The following is a 17,687-nucleotide window of genomic DNA, read 5'->3' as shown; positions in this document are numbered from 1 at the left end:
ATCTGGAGAATTTCTCTATAGGAATTTTGAGGTTGTGTGAAGTCTACCAATCCGCACTAGGCCAGCGTAGTGGATTAGGGCCTAATCCCTCTCTGTAGTAGAGGAAATCTGTGCCTAGCAGTTGTTTGTTATTTTTTTAATAGAAATCTTCTTCTGCTTTTGTTAGTTGTAATCTTTTTCAACTTACCATTACCAAATTTCGATGTGACGCAACACATATTTTTTATGCATGCTCAGAATGATTTTGGCTACGTTTTTCGAATGGCCGCCAAAATTTAACTCCCCGTAGATCCAGTCCTAGTCAAATAATACTAGAAAACCCACGAAAGTTCTGCGTTGTAGTTTATGCTTACAATAATGATTGATATTGCAGATAAAATTCTACGCCAGCGAATCAACGATGCTTTGGAATACATCGAGGTGTTTCCTTTGACGATCACAATATGGCCTCGTTTTCAAACGGACCTGAATCTCTTCCTTAGTTATTTTAGTATGATCGCTACCTACATTATAGCAATCTTGCAGTTCAAATATTAATTACAGTTTATGTTGCTGTAGAAGTTTAGTGTAGCTTAGTTGTTGGAATTTGAACGTTAATGTAAGAATACAGCAAATAGATTTAAGATGACTTATTTAAGGACGGGTATTAATAATTTAAATAGAATAAAAGCTATTCAAATTAAATAATAATGACAATTAACATACCTTAAAATAATAACTGAGGTTTGTATTTATTTTTTCACATGACACGTGATGTTATTTTGTATGTTTGCGTGCGGATCACATTTTTCGTTCGATTAGTTAGAGTATGGCATATATATATAAAGTCACAATTAAATTGATATTACGTTACTAAATGAAACCGTTTCCTTATCTTCTTGAAATAGTACTTTAAGGCGATACCTCAAGGTCCATTTTCATACATTTTGTTTCACCTTAAATCTCGGTAACTAAACTAAAATTTAATATGACGAAATTTTAAAGGCCGAAATATCCATGATTATTAATTATTTTTACGTTTTTCTTTCAACTGCGAGAACTAATCACTAACTAGACGTGAATTTAAATTCTTTACTTGCCAATACTTGTTTAGTTACCCAGATTAAAGGTGAAACAAAATGTATGAAAATGGACCTTGAGGTATCGCCTTAAAATAAGTTACTCGAATTATAGATGTAAAACAAAAAAGGATCAATTTTGAACAAAATAAATAATAATTTTACACGCACTAATGCCACTAATGCTCTAAGAGAATTCGTTGCACGGGAAAAATCACATTTTCATTCAGAAATACACTCAGGCACACGCGGTATTGGCACTAAACTACAAAATAATAAAAAAACGGAAAAGTAAAACTGGAACTTTTGGTAATAATATTCGTTATTCATAAATGATTTTGGAACAATTTTAGCAAAGGTAAAGTCGAGTTTATAGTTTCATTTAGTAACGCAATGTCAAAATGACACTGTATAAAACTGACCTAGGCTGTTATTGACATTTTTGTTACTTTTACAAGAAATTTTTTGACTGCTTCGGTGGCGTAGTTGTACTGCATGCGTGGTACGACAGCACTCTAAGGTCCTGGATTCGAATCCTGGGTCGGGCAAAGTGGTATTTGGGTTTTTCTGCTTAGTATCAACCCGGAGTCTGGAATTGTGTCCGATTTGGCGATAGACTCGCCCGCTATCTCATCATGGTACGAAACTCACTTGTCGAAAAGGGTGCCCTGGTTGCGCCTCTGCATATCCCTTCGGAGATAAATGCGTGGTGTTGTGTGAGTGTACAATACATTTTATAATTATTTGAGTCGGCCTAAGTACAATACTTACGTGGTACACTTCCCGGCACTGGCCAACGCCAGCTGCACAGCAAGGAGTATCAGCGTTTCCGCAGCCATGATGTGAACGGTCAGCGCATTTCCTTACACGCAGGATATTGCCTCGTCAAGCCGCAATCTGTAACAAGCACGTCGGTTAGTTGTGGCTTGTGTTTATGTCCGTACCTACATGATATGCAAAACTTGTATGTGAGTAATATTTTATTGAAATTATAATAAGGTATAGGTATGACTATGTTTGATTTTGTGCATTATTTCATACAAAAAGAAATCCTTTTGTGAAAACAGAATTAATAATCGATGAGATATGTAGTAATAATTAAAATTTCAAATATTGCCACGTGAAGGAGTGGTGTGGAGTGAGGATTTCGCGCCATCTCTTTCTTTCACACGCAGGTTAATGCCTGCTGACGTCACATGCAAGTATTTGTCCCTTTTCTGTATTTTGACAAGCACCCCTACTACCTAATTTCAATGGTTTTTAACTTATAGATTTTTCACCAAATTTCAATGCCTTCTTCTGTTTTAGAATTAATACGATGTACATATTTTATAATCGTTATAAATAAACATAAGTCAAATACCCTATTGGATTTTTTATTTCTCAGATGGATCATATAAATATCAATTTACATATTACGACACAATTATTCGGTTCTTAAAATCTTTAGGCCTGTTCCATGATGTCTAAGTAATCGCTAATCGTCGAATAATAATATAAGGTGACCAAATACAAAAGCCATGCTCCCAGATAAATAGTAAACAAAAGAATATTCTTACTGTTTTATTCACTTATTCCCGAAAAACATTCATTTGGACATTATGAAACAGGTCCTTAATATGTACGAAGTACTCTATAATAGACTGTATCCTTCAAAAAATACAGTATAAGCTCATCCCAAAAGGAAATTAACTCAAACTCTTGAACTACTGAAAATTAAATCATCAGATCCAAGGCATCTAAGGGACAGTACCTTCGGAAGTTTTGAGTAATCGTTGTAAAAAAGACATAAAAAGGGTAAAGTTACAGAAGGTTCGGTGTAAATTACCGTAGCAGGGGATAATAAGGGGGGGCGGGAGGGAGAAACAATCACCAGGAAACAGTGATTAACAAGAATCCCTCGCGATTTCCTCATTAATGTTTGTGCTAATTAACAAATTCGATTTATGATAGTATGAAGCGGTTAGTTGTGGAAGCCTTTTGTAATTAACAACGTAAAATCAATTAGAATATATTATGGTGAAATACCTACATTAATAGTGAAGTGGTGTGAGCCTATGTTAATTGGAATTTTGTCGTAAACATTACACTGGATATCTTATAGGCAATTGTATTTAATAATGATTTCTTATGTTTACGCGAATGTTAGACTTTGCGGATGTCCAAAACCTCAGTCCGCTCCGTGACCACGAAGGCTGTAAAGTCTTCGAAACGTCAAGAGAAAATCAAAATAATATATAAAAACCGCAATAAAATCCGAAAAATAATTAATTTTAATCATAATTCATGTTTGCTTCGTAGGTTTTATTTTTTTGGTGGTTTAAAGTTTTATTTTTTAGTTTTATACTACTGCAGTTTTAGTAACCAGATAAAAATCAACCAAATAGCAAAGCAAGCTTTCCAAGTCTGCCGCGTGCCAAATACAGCGTCGCGTTTTCTGATATTTTTTTCATGACATGACAGCAGAGAGGTGTGTTAAAAACAAAAGCTATACAAAACATAAGTGTTGACATATTTTTGTAGTATTAAAATAATCTACTAAAACCAATAGAGATACTCAGCAAAGTGACATTATATAATACAGGGCTGTTATTCATATTAATATAAAATGTAAACGGCCTATCCCAAAAAATAAAAATAGATATTTCCAAACAACTTAACCCAAACTCAATAGAAAAGTGTCCTTCCAAATACTTCTAGTCCACAATAGATTACTACGTCCAAATCGGATTCATTCGGATAACCAGTGTAGTTCACTCCATTAAGGTAGACCCGATACAATGCTCGAACGTTTGTGATCGAACGGGTCCATTGTAGAGAACGTCTAATTGGAATTGTTAGCTGTCCATTGTATTAGAAGAAAGATAATACAGTGCAATCTGAAAGGACGCTTGTATTTAGATCGCTTTTCAGGGATTTAGTTCTATTGTTGGTTAGAATTGCGTTTTATCGTGTCGCTTCATACGATTTACGTTGTTAGATATATTTGTGTAGCGGTCATTTTTCTTTGTTAATCAATCAGTGATGTTACGATTATTTTGTCTAATTATGATGTTGTGGCAATTACGGCTTTTACTTTAGCGATGGCTGTCCTGTGGTAACTCCTGTGACTTTTACTTTAAATCTTACATTGACTTACTTATAAACGGATTAAAGCGTTGGTCGTACAAAAAATCAAAAGTTACAATACACAATATTGTTTTTTTAAATTCAACTGTTGGCGGTCCTAATTACGTAGAATGAGCTCACAGTGTCTAGTGCGCCCCGTGACTACGAAAACTGCAAAGTCTTCGAAACGTCGGGAGTAAATTATAATGTAAAAACGCGATAAAATCCGCAAAATAATTTTATTTTAATATCTGACATTCGCGGTATAGTAACATAAGAAATCATTATAAAGTTTAGTATCAAGTTAATTTCTATAAAAGGTATAATTTAGAGTTACTTTGTAGAATAGATTTTATAGCTTTAGACATTCTAAACCTGATGTGGTTCTACCTGAATATTAATCTAAACAAAATTCACATAAATTACTTATTAAGAATGATTAATTCATTAATTTCTTTTTTATTTCACAAAAATGTTTTACTTAACAAAGTTTTGGTCCCTGGCAACCAAACTAGGTTTAATCTTTATTGAGTGACAGTGTTCCCTCGCAAGTATAATATTAGCTTATATTAGACTTAATTTGGGTTTTGTATCTACATGAATAACAATAATAATAAGTATTATTTTACGTATTTCAAGCTCTTAATCCGCTATGATGGTTCCATTTGATTCCATACGTCCTTAGATTTCCTTCTATTTTTGAATAATAACAATCTCTATACCAAAAAAAAACTAAGTACAAAAAGCATTCCCCTCACAAAAAATACACCAATTAACAAATAAACACTTTAACACACGATTAAAACTTCAATAGCACGGGTTTACACAAAAAAAAATCAAATTTCTACCCTTCGCTAAAGAAACAAGCAAAAAAGCCCTAACCCAAACATGCTTAACCCTAGTGCACATAGGTGATAAACGATTAAGGTCCCTAATATAAGGATTTGAATAAGGGGCCGCGCTCAGCTGTGCAAGACAGGTAAAACATAAATTGCGGCCCCCTTTTGAGGACACATATTACAAAAGTACCCTACGGGGTGAAAGTAATGACGCGGCAGGGCCGTAATCAACATTTGGGGACCCAATTCTTTTTCTGCGAGAGTTATTCAAGTAATTTATGGTATTGGGTATTTGGATGAGTAACAAAAAAATGTTAAGGAAGTATTCTTGAAGGGTAATGCGGCGGTATAAAATTATTTTTATTTAATTATGCTACTTATATTACATTATTAAATATACAGAATATTGCTGAATAATAATATTTTATGGATAAATAACACGTGACAGTTCAACGCAGTAACAAAATTGTTTACAGATTGATTTCCCTAACTAGTTTGTACGAGAATACATAAACATTTACATGTCAAAACACGGTACGTAATGATTTTGCTGTTGTATTTTCATTCAATGACATTATAATTTTATTTGATCCGTGATTTTTGTGGTATTTTGGATGATTTTTAACATTTAATGATGACCTTATTGCTGTTTTGGCGATAGTCTATTATGGAAGAGAGGTTAGTTAGAAGTTATGTGGGCATTTTATTATTTAATAATTAAATTATTTAACATAGAAAAAACAGTTAACCTGTTTCGTCTTTCACTAATATTACGACATCTCTATACAGCAAAGGCGAACACAAAATTAGCCTTCGGTAAGGTCCAAAGATATTCCGTCTACACATTAGGGTCGGTCAATAAAATTTATTGCGCGTATTAATTTGTGCGGGTCCGTGCCCCGGGGATCTTACTCGCTACGTTCCAGGATATAAGGCGTCCATACAGCGGTAACTGTGGAGTCATGAAAAGATAATTAATTAAGCCATCTTTCTTGCAATGTTTTTATATGGTGTTTGGGTTTATAATGTTTGGATAATGAGTTTATTTGGAGAATTTCTTGATTGGGGAAATTTTATTTTGTACTTATTCTGTTTTTTTTGTAGAAATCGTTTTTTTTATTATTTCAAATTTTAATCTATAATGCTCAAGACATGTACGTGTGAATTGGTATACCGCGGCATTAATAAAATCTTTATTGGCAGATTTTAATTATAAATTTGGTTATTACAATTTACCTCGAAATTGATGCAATTTATGTAAACGGCCAGCCAGCCAAACTCAATGGTTTTTCCAGTGAAAATTTTCCTCGCAATACCCACATTACGTTCCTAAAACACTATCGTAATGTAGATCCAAATCGAAAAAGCCGACAATAAATACTTTTAAACACCATTATATAAAAAACAGAAACATCTCAAATATGCAACTCTAGAATAAGCGAGCGCTTAAGACGTTTGTCAGAATAAAAGCTCAAGGCCATCAAAGACCACGCCGTGACGTGAATATTCCACTGTTCTGAACAAGCCGGAAAAATGAAGCGGATTTCTTCGACCTTCACGGTTTCCGTTGTAAGAAGTTAATGAGAATTTTGTTTCGTTGTTTTGAATGTTTTCTTACGAGGCAAAGCTTCTTAATGGTTAAACATACTCGTAACATTGTTGAGGTATTTTTGAATATGTCAACTTATTATAATTGTGGAATGAATTTACTTTAATTATAATCATCATCAGCCGCAGAATTGAGATGTTTGAATATGTCAACTAAATATAATTGTGGAATGGATTTACTTTAATTATAATCATCATCAGCCACAGAATTGAGATGTTTGAATATGTCAACTAATTATAATTGTGGAAAGAATTTACTATAATCATTATCATCACTAGCCGCAGAATGGAGATGTTTGAATATGTCAACTAATTAAAATTGTAGAATTGATTTACTTCAATGATCATCAACCGCAGAATGTCATGCTGAACATGGGTCTCCTCCAAAGATTCCCAGATCGACTATTGTAAGCGGCCCGCATCCAGCAACCTCTTGCGACTTTTATGAGATCATCTGTCCACTTCGTGGTCGTACGTTGATTTATTTATTTATTTAAACTCTTTAGTGTAAATCAAGTTTTATGAAATAATAAATATACAATACATTTACTTATGTTTTCTTTAATAATAATAATATAATAATATCAGCCCTGTATTATATACTTGCCCACTGCTGAGCACGGCCCTCCTCTACTACTGAGAGGGATTAGGTCTTAGTCTACCACGCTGGCCCAGTGCGGATTGGTAGACTTCACACACCTTCGAAATTCCTATAGAGAACTATATTTACTTTAATATCGGCATAAAACCATTCACTGAATAAATAGATAGGTTACTTTTACTTCAGAACAGGAAAAGTGACGCAGGATGTCTGAGACCTTGACGGTTTCCGTTGTAAGAAGTTTAATGAGAATTTTGTTTTCAATTTCATGTTTAACATACACAAAGTTTTCGGGATGTTTGGATGTTTCTCGACTGATTACAATCGTTAAATGGATTTAGATTAATTTTACGACATAAATAAGGATTTAAAAATGTTCATTTATTTAAAAAAACAGTATCAGCTTGTTATTTTCAATTTTGTACCCGTAAAATAATAATAAAATGATTTTGAGCAATGATGCGAGCGATGCAAAAACTAAATAATATTCTACACGTTCCCATAAATGACGAAACTACCACAGGGCTCTCAGGGTATTTCAGTTTCGATACTGCACATCATAAATTCCCATATTGGGTCACTCAATACCATGTACAAGCGAGATAAGAGCGCAAATGCTCAGTTTTGTTCCAAGCTTTCCCTCCGGGGTCTTGATTTTGATTTAAGTATATTGCGACTGTATTCCTCCAGAGGACTTCTGCAAGGTGGCCTGTAAAACTAAAGCAAAATCCTTGCTACAATGTGCTTGAAAACTGTTGCGTTGACCCCATTTTGGAGAGGAATAAGGCCGAATGGAAAAGGTTAAACAGCTTAACTGTGAGGTTGGCACATTATTTATTGAAATAAATGACGAGATGAGAGGCAATCGCCTGATGGTAAGTGGTACGACAATCCATAAACAATAGAATCACAATCCAAAACCTAGAATTAGAAAGTATTGTTTGGTATTCCACTGCGCATGCCATCCTCAGACATGAGACGTTAAGTTTTATTATGTCCAGTAGTTACACTGCCTACAATGTCCTTCAAACCGAAACACAACAGACACTACATACCGTTGCTTGGCGGCAGAAATAGACATTGCGGTGACACCAACCCAAGCGAACTCTCAATAGTTTACAATAGTTTTTATAGACAAATTATTTAGTATATAATGTTGTTAGTGGTAAATGCTGTGTTCACCTATTAGTAGCACACATATCAGATGCTGTACCTTATAGTTTTTTATAATATTGATTGATGTAATATGTAGTGCTGTTGGTGTACCTTATTACAAATAAATAAATAAATAAACTCTCACATTTCAGAGACCTACCACCATGAACAAATAAAACAATGATCTCTATGTATTGCTTAAGGCAACGTTTTGTAAAGTCAACAGCGGCAGTGTCGCAATTTATGAGACAACTTTTTTGCGACACTTTTATTAATTAGCTGAGAGAGCCGACCCTCGGAGTACGAGCACTCTTGCCTCTCCGCCTAATGGTTCCGTAACTTTGAAGTTAAAAACGGAATTTGTTGTCAGCGTGTTGATGTTTTTCGTAATTGCTAATTTGAAAATGTTTTAATGATAAATGGTGGGTTATATTTTAAGAAGAGTTCTTCGGTAAGGTTCTAAATTTTCTATAGATTTAACTCTATTATGGTTTGATTTATCTTCATCGTAATGAAGAATGGTTACATCGCGCCAAACCCCGTATAAATTTAATAGTGGCCTCAATAGAAATTAATCTTTTTACATCTTTAATAACGCCCTTGGGATTAAATGGCATTAGTAATAAGTCGTTTTTCTTTCATTCTTCATTTGTTTCTTTCTTTCATTTTAAAATATATTGCATTAATGCTATTCATTGATTTTATTTTGAGTGCCAAAATTCACTGATTTCATTTGGGAATGACGAGAAAAACTCAGTTAATATTTTGAGACCTCGAAATACCTTGATTACCACGTTTCACCACCAAAGCATACTAATGTTAAATGAGCCTGCAAACTTAAAATTCCAAACTACCCACTAAACCACTTGACCTAATTATATTTTATTAACTCCGAAGACCTTAAAACTTTTACGAATTCCGCTGAGGACGTGTGAATACTAATAAAAACTAGGCCGCGCATTCGGTGCCGTAATGCGCCGCCACACTCAAACTTTAATACACACATGGAAACATACGGGTCGGTATTATGTTCATGGCCGCAGGTGTATATATTTTAAAGTTTCTAAGACGCTGTGTTGTTTATGACAAAAGGTGTACGCAAATGGGTCATTATGGTAATCAAGAATAAGCAACTGAAATATGGAGTGCTCAGTGGTAATAAGTGTCACTTCGCGGTTATGCTATTAGTGTTGTAAAAAAACTGGCTAAACCACGGTTCTACCATCTTTAAGTAGTCCTATAACAACATTAGAAACTCCTGTAACATAAGAAATCATTAATCCTATCTGCAGAAGGTATATTCACTTATTCATGTCAATTACGTTTAGTATAGTTTGTGTTGGGAATAACTAAATTCCTTGTTTCAGTAAGAGCATTAAGATGGCTTTGCTAGTTGGCTGTTATAGTGCAGAGTAGTTGCTCTAGTTGTATAATTAGTTGGTCAAATGAACTTCAACTAGCATATAGAGACTCCAAACTGTATGAATAAAGTTAAAGTCACTTTGGTAATTGCAAATTGTTATTGTAAGTACTGAAATAAAAATAAATTTGAATATTTTAATCGTTTCATAATATGTTTTATTCTATCAAATTTTAAATTAAAATAAAGACTATATAATGTAAAAATATCTGATTAAAAATCAGTGAATTTTATTTAAACTTAATTTAATGATAAAATTGAATCAAAGTGGCAGCTATTTGTGATAATTTTACGTATGATTAGAACGCCATAGTGACTTTAGGAAAGTTTAAGGAGTTTAGCCACAAACATACAAACTTTGTACTAATATTGTTACGCTACTCTATACAAGAATACAACTAGTCAAAACATGTTAGTACAGTAACGAACAAACAATATATTGTGCCTCATAATAATATATTCATCAGATTATGTTTATGAAGGAGCTTATGTTATAGACATTATTCTGTTAAAGCAATATTGTTTACACTACATACAGAATACAATATATTGTTTGTATTGTGAATGCGTAGCGGATGAAGTAATATATTTGGGTAGCCTTATGCCTCCACATCGGTTATTCGAACACAATTTCCACAAAAATGTTGACTATAAAATCTCTGCATATTCCACTTCAAAATAAAAGCATAACTAAGCCCGTAATTCTTTAAATAAAACTTGTAAAACAACACCAACTGTCGTAAATTTTTAGAAGCGCGCCGGCGCACAACACTCTACCGTGTTTTCGAACCCTCACACTCTTATGAAGATAAGCACCACTTTAGACTTTGTCTAGTGCGGTGAAACGCACTAATTTTCACACCCTTTTGAGGTATAAAATGCCAGACGAGCGCCCTCTGCGGTTTTCACCGCTTCGACCAAGCCAAAGCAGTTTATGGCGATTTTTAGTTAGTGTAAATTCAGTTTTTATTTTACACTTGAGCTCTGTTCAAAGGAATTTTCGACCGAGTGTTTATATTTCTTTTGCATTGAATTTGAGCTTATTCTGTTGCTATTATGTTGTATTTTATTTTTCTTTAATAAAAAACCATAATATCATATTATGTTTGAGAAAATTTGATTCTTTTATTTTAGGAATTCTTAGTCATATAAAACACAATAAATCCACATCCCCACCCGCAGATTCTCTAAATAGGATAATAGCAAAAACATAGACGTAGGTAAGAAGCTTCTTTCCTTTAATATTGAAAAAGGAAAATATATCTAATAATCCACAGAATTACGTTGGTGGTATCTTGTTAGATATTTTATTTTTCACTAGCCTTTGTTTGCGGTTCCGCCCACGTGAATAAGTTTTTGCGGGATAAAATTGCCGTTACAATTTGCCTGGATAAAAATTAGCCTGTGTGCTATTCCAGACTATAATCCATCTCTATAGCAAATCCCATCGAGATCTGTCCAACAGTTCTGGCGTGAATGAGTAACAAACATCCAAACTTTCGCATTATTAGTATTTCCTATAGTACTATAGATACTATAGATTTCGTAATCCTCTTTATATTCACCAACTACGTCTTTCAACTAACCTTCTGTACTAACCTTTCAAAAGTTGACGTCTCGCCAGATACGCTCAAATTTACGACCTGATAAAACATCACCGGATAGTTAGACCTCCCGCGACAAATCGGTTTGCTCCTTCTCCGCGTGTCGTGTTTACTTCCAAGGGGGGTCGGGAGGTCAATGTATATTGGACAGGGTATAAAACTTGTCTGCCAAATGGATTACCTCGATTAAGTATGAACGACCTTTGACCCGTATTGGTTGACGCACGATTAGCCCGAGTTTCGGTACGGTGATGGATTTAGGATTTCCTTGCCCTTGGGAGAAATATATAACTCTTCATGTTACTGAGGCCATATTTAATGTCAATTTAACTATATTGTGTTGAAACTAAAACTCTTTTTTTGATTAAGCGCACTAGATAAACACATATTTGGTTGTTGCTACGACTATATAAGAATTTTTGGTTGTTATATTTTACTATTGTTCTCAATATGAAACTGTCGCCGCCAAATCCAGTGGCAGAAAATATGGCTATGAATAAAGAGGTTTTGGATTCAAATCTCAGATCAAGTGGCAATTTTTTTATTTTTTTTATTTTAGTAGGTATTTCTAACATAATTCACCTTTAGCTAGATCTATAAATGAGGTTACCCTGGCTAACGGTCAGTCAGAAACATTGAGCTAAAACGATTCTGAACCATGATTGAAAAAGGGGGTCCAGCCCGCATCGGAGTGCGATAAGAACAGGTGGAAGGAGTGTTAATAGGATAAACGGCTTTGTCTACTTCTATAGCAAAACATAAAATCATACTGTGCTCTCGCTGGATAATTTTTAATATACATTAGGTAAATGACAATCTAAAAATTGTATAAAAAATACTATATTGTTATGGACAAATAATGTTCAGAAGGAGGCTTAAAGTGAAATTAATAGTAACACAAAGGAAATGTGTGGGAGTAGACAAATAAAAATTTAAGATTTTTATCCAATGTTAAGTATTCTACTCTTAGTAGCCAGCTTATTCACTGGACATTATTTGACCTAACATCTCATGTCTCAGGGTGTTAAACGCTATAGAAGGCCACGTAGTATTCCGTAATTTATAGTGCTTGACAGTGTTGCTACTGATAATGATGGTCGTGTCGTTTACCATCAAGCGAACAACATTTTCGTTTCATTGCTAAATTAAAATAAATAACTTTGAAGTTAAAAACACTAAATAACTGATTAAAATATAAATCCGCAAATCCAAATTATACTCCAAAAGTAATATTGATGTCGCAAATCCAACCATTAATCTGGGTTAAAGTGGGGCAAGCACAGAGGTAGTACATCAAACGGGCTCACATAATTATTTCAGTAGGGCCATTTGGTACTTGGAGCACCCTTTTTTGCATATCTGAATGTGTCAAATTACCAAAAGGTTTTGTTTTGAAATCTGTACTATAGAAGAGCAGCGGACGAGAATTAAGTTCTTAATATTATAGGAGTTTTTTTTTTAATTGAAAGATTAGACGAGTATGTCGCTCGCCTGATGGTAACCAATACGACCCATAAACAGTAGCAACACTATCCAGACCATTTAATTTTAAAGTACTGTGTGGTGTTTTACTGCGTTCATCACCCAGAGACATTAGATGTTAAGCCTCACAATGCCCAATAATACGCTGGTTACCATGTCCTTCAAACCGGAGCACAAATTTTTCCTTACTGTTATGTATCTAGTCAACTGGAACAGATATATCTTGACGAGTCGTGTCTGTATTATTTCCATTTCTATCTATACGATTGATGATAATGGCATCTGCAATCGATTTAGCTTCTTAAATTCTTATTTAGAAGTAATAAGTGCCTTTTCATATTGAAACCCCAATTCCCGTCAAGGCAGTCTGTTGCATTCCTTACTAAGCTATCACTATTACCAAAGTCGTAATCTCGTACTAATTTTACTTGCACCAAACGAGGCACGGTTACAGTAACACGAAAATAAGCCGGAGAGGATTACGTCAAACGTTAGTATTAGTTAAGATGGTAACTAACTTTCCTCAAATAATTTAATAATATCATGTTTTCATTGTTAAGTACTCGAGCATAAATAAATTATGGCAAGTCATACCTATTTTGTGAAGATTTTTTATATTCCTATCGACGCTTAAGCTAAGCGACAATCAGTAAATTGTTTAGCAGAGTGCTTTAATGTTCTTATTTTATTATGAAAATTCATAACAATTCAACTTTTTATTTTATAAACATATAGTGTAATGACATTAAAATTGTCTTAGACCTACAAAACTTAGATCAAATGACGCAGAAAAATCTGGTGACTCAAATATTTATATTATTCATTTTCCGCATAAATCTGCCACTTACATATGATTGCCTCTCAAGCGTCACTATATAGAACATCAGTGGCGAGTGGTGAAATTTTACGAAAGGGAATCCGACACAAAATAATTTAGGTACTTATATGCATAAATGCAGTCTGCATATCGTTCTAATGATAATTAGATTTAACATACATTACGAAAAGGAAGATGGCAGGAAACCAGTTATATGGACCCTTCGCCACTGTAGAACATGTTATGCCACGTTCAATTCATCATCAACCATTAATCACCGTAATGTTAGACATATTGACAGTAAATGAAATAGGTAGGTAGTTAAATTCTAAATCAGTCTTATATAGTCTCTGATAAAACTAAAGTTGTTGATTATAAAATTAATAATAAAACACAGAAAGAAAATTTAAATGATTTCATGCCTTTTGTGTTAAAGGATAACGTGTTTAACATGTGCGTAGTAGCAAAAGAGCAAACTTAATAAATGAAATTAGATGCACCTGCGAGTACACAGCTCCCGTTAAAAATAAACTAACTGAAGTCCACTAAGTAAAATTAAGACTGGAGGATGTTCCAACGTTAGAGCCAGCAGTACACATAATATTAACATTTTCATGAAAGTTCATCGTGGACGGTGTGACTTTAAAATATGTTTACTTTTTACAACAAAAAATAATTTTAAAAATGGTCAATATTATTGAAGTTGTGTTTCTTCCTTTTTGTAACATCATGACGATCTCTAAAATAGGGAATGTTTATGGTGTAATTAAAATCATCCAGGTATCTACTCAAATGATCTATTAGGACCCTGCAGACAGAGAAATGCGCAAGTCTTAACTAGACACTCATAAATTAAAAACTGAAGAATCTAAAAATATTATAACCGATAATAACAATTTTAAAATAATAAGCTTTAAGCGGAACAAAGAAATTACTCAGACTTTAAACTAAGAGCGGTTGGCCAAGTCAAACAATTCACATAAGAGTTAAGCAAAGTATCAAACGTCGGGAATTTGTCGAACAAACACCATTTGTCTTTGCCGACAACGCTAATGCAATGTAACCGGACCGAAACTTGGACATCCGCATTAGATCAGTTGAAATTCATTTGCGCATTGGGAAGGATGCTGTTTATTTTGGCTGATTGATTTAGTAAATTGAAATATTCTTTGTATTACTAGATGTTAGGTATCTCGTATGCTAGTGTCCGGCTAGACACAATGTATAAGTAGTTTTGTAACGATCGAAGCCATAATATAAAAAGAGAAGAACTAGTCATTTACAATTAAATAACGTAAGAAAAAGGTAGCTCGACTGGCCACGCCTGTCCGTAAACAGCGGCCTTATCGCCTTGAGACATTGTCTGTAAAGTCTCAAAGTAAGGCGAATCAAATAATCAATGTCAATCCGAGATTACAAATTGAACATAAACTCCTAAGTTATTGATTGTTAATTGTAAGCCGTGCCCAAGCTCGCCCTCCTTGATAAAATAGGTGCTCGTAAATATCCTTCTGATAACACGTAATATTAGCTTCCGTGCTTTGTTGGACTTTAGAAGTTGATGTATTGTTGCGTTATGAAAAATATCTTTTAAATTGAACCTTATTGATCGGAGTTCTTAGGGAAAGTCAGTTAATGTCTTTTTCAACTCGAGCGGCCAAGATGCAAAGTTAGAAATAATACTGTTTTGAATGTTAAAAAGTAATATTATTCTGAGGAATAAATATTCTTTTTATACCGGCAAAGTGACCCCAATTTTATAAAAAAGGGAAGAACTGATTTTGTAATTAAGGCCTTCGCCCGAACAAATGGCCTTGAGCATTCGTCCATATATTTACAGCGCACGAGTTACGGGAATATGCAAAAATGTAGGAATAATTTCCTTTTAAAATAAATGTTAGGTTTTTTTGTAAATTCTAAACTACCAAAATTTTCCTTGATATCATTGTCTAATAATATTGGTTGCAAAATTAAATGATCGTACTTGAGGAAAAGATGCACGGAATTACGTTTTAATGGCATATTCATTACGAAATTAATGAAACAATAAGCAAATTAAACATAAAAAATATAAATAGCTAATGTAAAGACACCATATTCCTGAAACATGCTGTTTAACTTTTTTTCTGCAAGTATTATGAATTTCGAATAGCTTCTTAAAATACGGTTAACGTCATATAATATATTCCCCATAAAGTAATTATTCGGATGTCCCTTTACTATCCAGTATTCACAAATTCGAATTAAATATAACTAAAAAACATTGCTTACATCAAAACAACATCGTTAGTAGGTCGGCTTCTAAAAGCTTTGATACATCTTGTATCAGATGAATTTACTTCAAATCGATGTAATGTGCGGCGGTTACCAGGCGACCAAAGGGATTGAAAAACCTCACGAATTTGTTTGCCGAAAACAGCGCGAAAGATTTTTCTATCACATGATGGGAGGGAATTGACGTAGTGTAATTGAGTGCACTAATAGATCCTCTGCCTACCCTTACGGGGATAAAAATGGTTAGTGTGTGTATGACAACCCAAATGTGATATAAGTATAATCTTTGAAGTATATGAGGTTATTTCAAACCACCATAAAAGCACAATAAACAACGCTAATCCTTCACAAGGAATCAATCACGCACAAATAAACGCATTATGATCAACGGAGCCTATATTTTTCTATAAATAACAGCCCCATCACTACGGCCGGATGCGCTGCTAACACGATTATTTATAACAGAGTTTCAGTGCGTGGAAATGGCTTTCATACATTTTATGTGAATTACTTACCGGTGATTAGTTTCCCCTGTGATGAGTTACAGGCTATGTTATGCTGTTTATAGCTTGAAGGCAAAGTGATATTGAGGATAAGATCCTTGCCCCTAATAGATCTTCTTGTGAGCCCGAGGTTTTGTTGAATGAACGCTATGAGTTTTTCGATTTGAATTCATAATTTCAGCCAGGAATCGTCCACTGCTGGACATAGGCCTCGCCCATTGAGGGCCACAGGGACCGGTTCTGGGCCGCCCTCATCCATCGAATCCGGCGACCCTCACCAGATAGTCGGTCCATCTCGTAGGAGGCCTGCCTACGCTGCGTCTTCCTGAGACGAGACTGAGACGGGAGACGATTTAAATTATAATTTAATAATTCAAACCTAGTCAATTGAAGTTTATATTTTGGTTTGTAAAAGTTACGCAAATTTAATTTGTGACCTTACCAGTTGCCTGGGCTATGTAGACTACTACTAAAATATATACTCATGTCTTTTAGTTATTAAAATAATTATAAAAGATACAGAGATTGGCGAAGAATTGGTTACTCAACTCTGCCTTTCTTCCGTAGCTTGTTTTTCGAATAAAACTCATCCAAATTTAGAGGAGCGTCAAACGCTGCCGCAGGTCAACTTAATTGATGCAACCGTAAACTAATGAACTATAGAAGTGACTTTCAATTAATCAACTGTTGATCAGTTTAGGAATTTGGTTGAAGCGACAATCGATTGTCAATCAGTTTAGTATGCATGAAACAACTGTCAACAAATCAACTGTTAATTAGTTTAGTATAGTTGAAACAACTATCAACCGATCAACTTTTGATTAATTTGGTTGAAGTAACTGATATTATTACATTAAAATTAAACAATTTTTCGGATTTTATCGCGGTTTTAATATTTTAGTTTTCTCCCGACGTTTCGAAGACTTTTCAGCCGTCCCCCCCGGGACCATGAAGGCCGAAAAATAGTTTAAATTTAATGTCTAACATTCACGTAAACATTAGAAATCATTATGATAGTTTTACAGTTATACTATAAAAACACTTAAATGTTATTGTGAGGGTATTTTTTATCACTTTTTGCTATAAAAACACTGAACGTTTACCAGACCCGAGAAAGGTAGGTGACGGCTTGCCTGTGCTTCTGGTATTGATTTAGTCTATGTGCGGCGGATTCTGCCTACCATCAGGCGGACAGCTTACTTGTTTGTCTATTAAGGC

At 34.2% G+C, this 17,687-nt stretch overlaps 1 protein-coding gene across 1 annotated transcript in view; it reads right to left on the bottom strand.

Annotated features, from left to right (window-relative positions):
* LOC119190092 overlaps positions 1-1,897 on the bottom strand; it is a 104,365-nt gene extending 102,468 nt beyond the window's left edge. The window contains exon 1 of the mRNA XM_037441147.1: positions 1,830-1,897. Coding sequence (XP_037297044.1) covers positions 1,830-1,897 — 68 coding nt within the window. The remainder of the gene's footprint in view (positions 1-1,829) is intronic.
* Positions 1,898-17,687: the final 15,790 nt, after the last annotated feature.

Source organism: Manduca sexta, chromosome 21 (genome assembly GCF_014839805.1).
Source record: "Manduca sexta isolate Smith_Timp_Sample1 chromosome 21, JHU_Msex_v1.0, whole genome shotgun sequence".
Lineage (NCBI taxonomy): Eukaryota > Metazoa > Arthropoda > Insecta > Lepidoptera > Sphingidae > Manduca > Manduca sexta.
The sequence above is the reverse complement of the archived record's forward strand: the minus strand, read 5'-3'. Positions and strand labels throughout refer to the sequence as shown.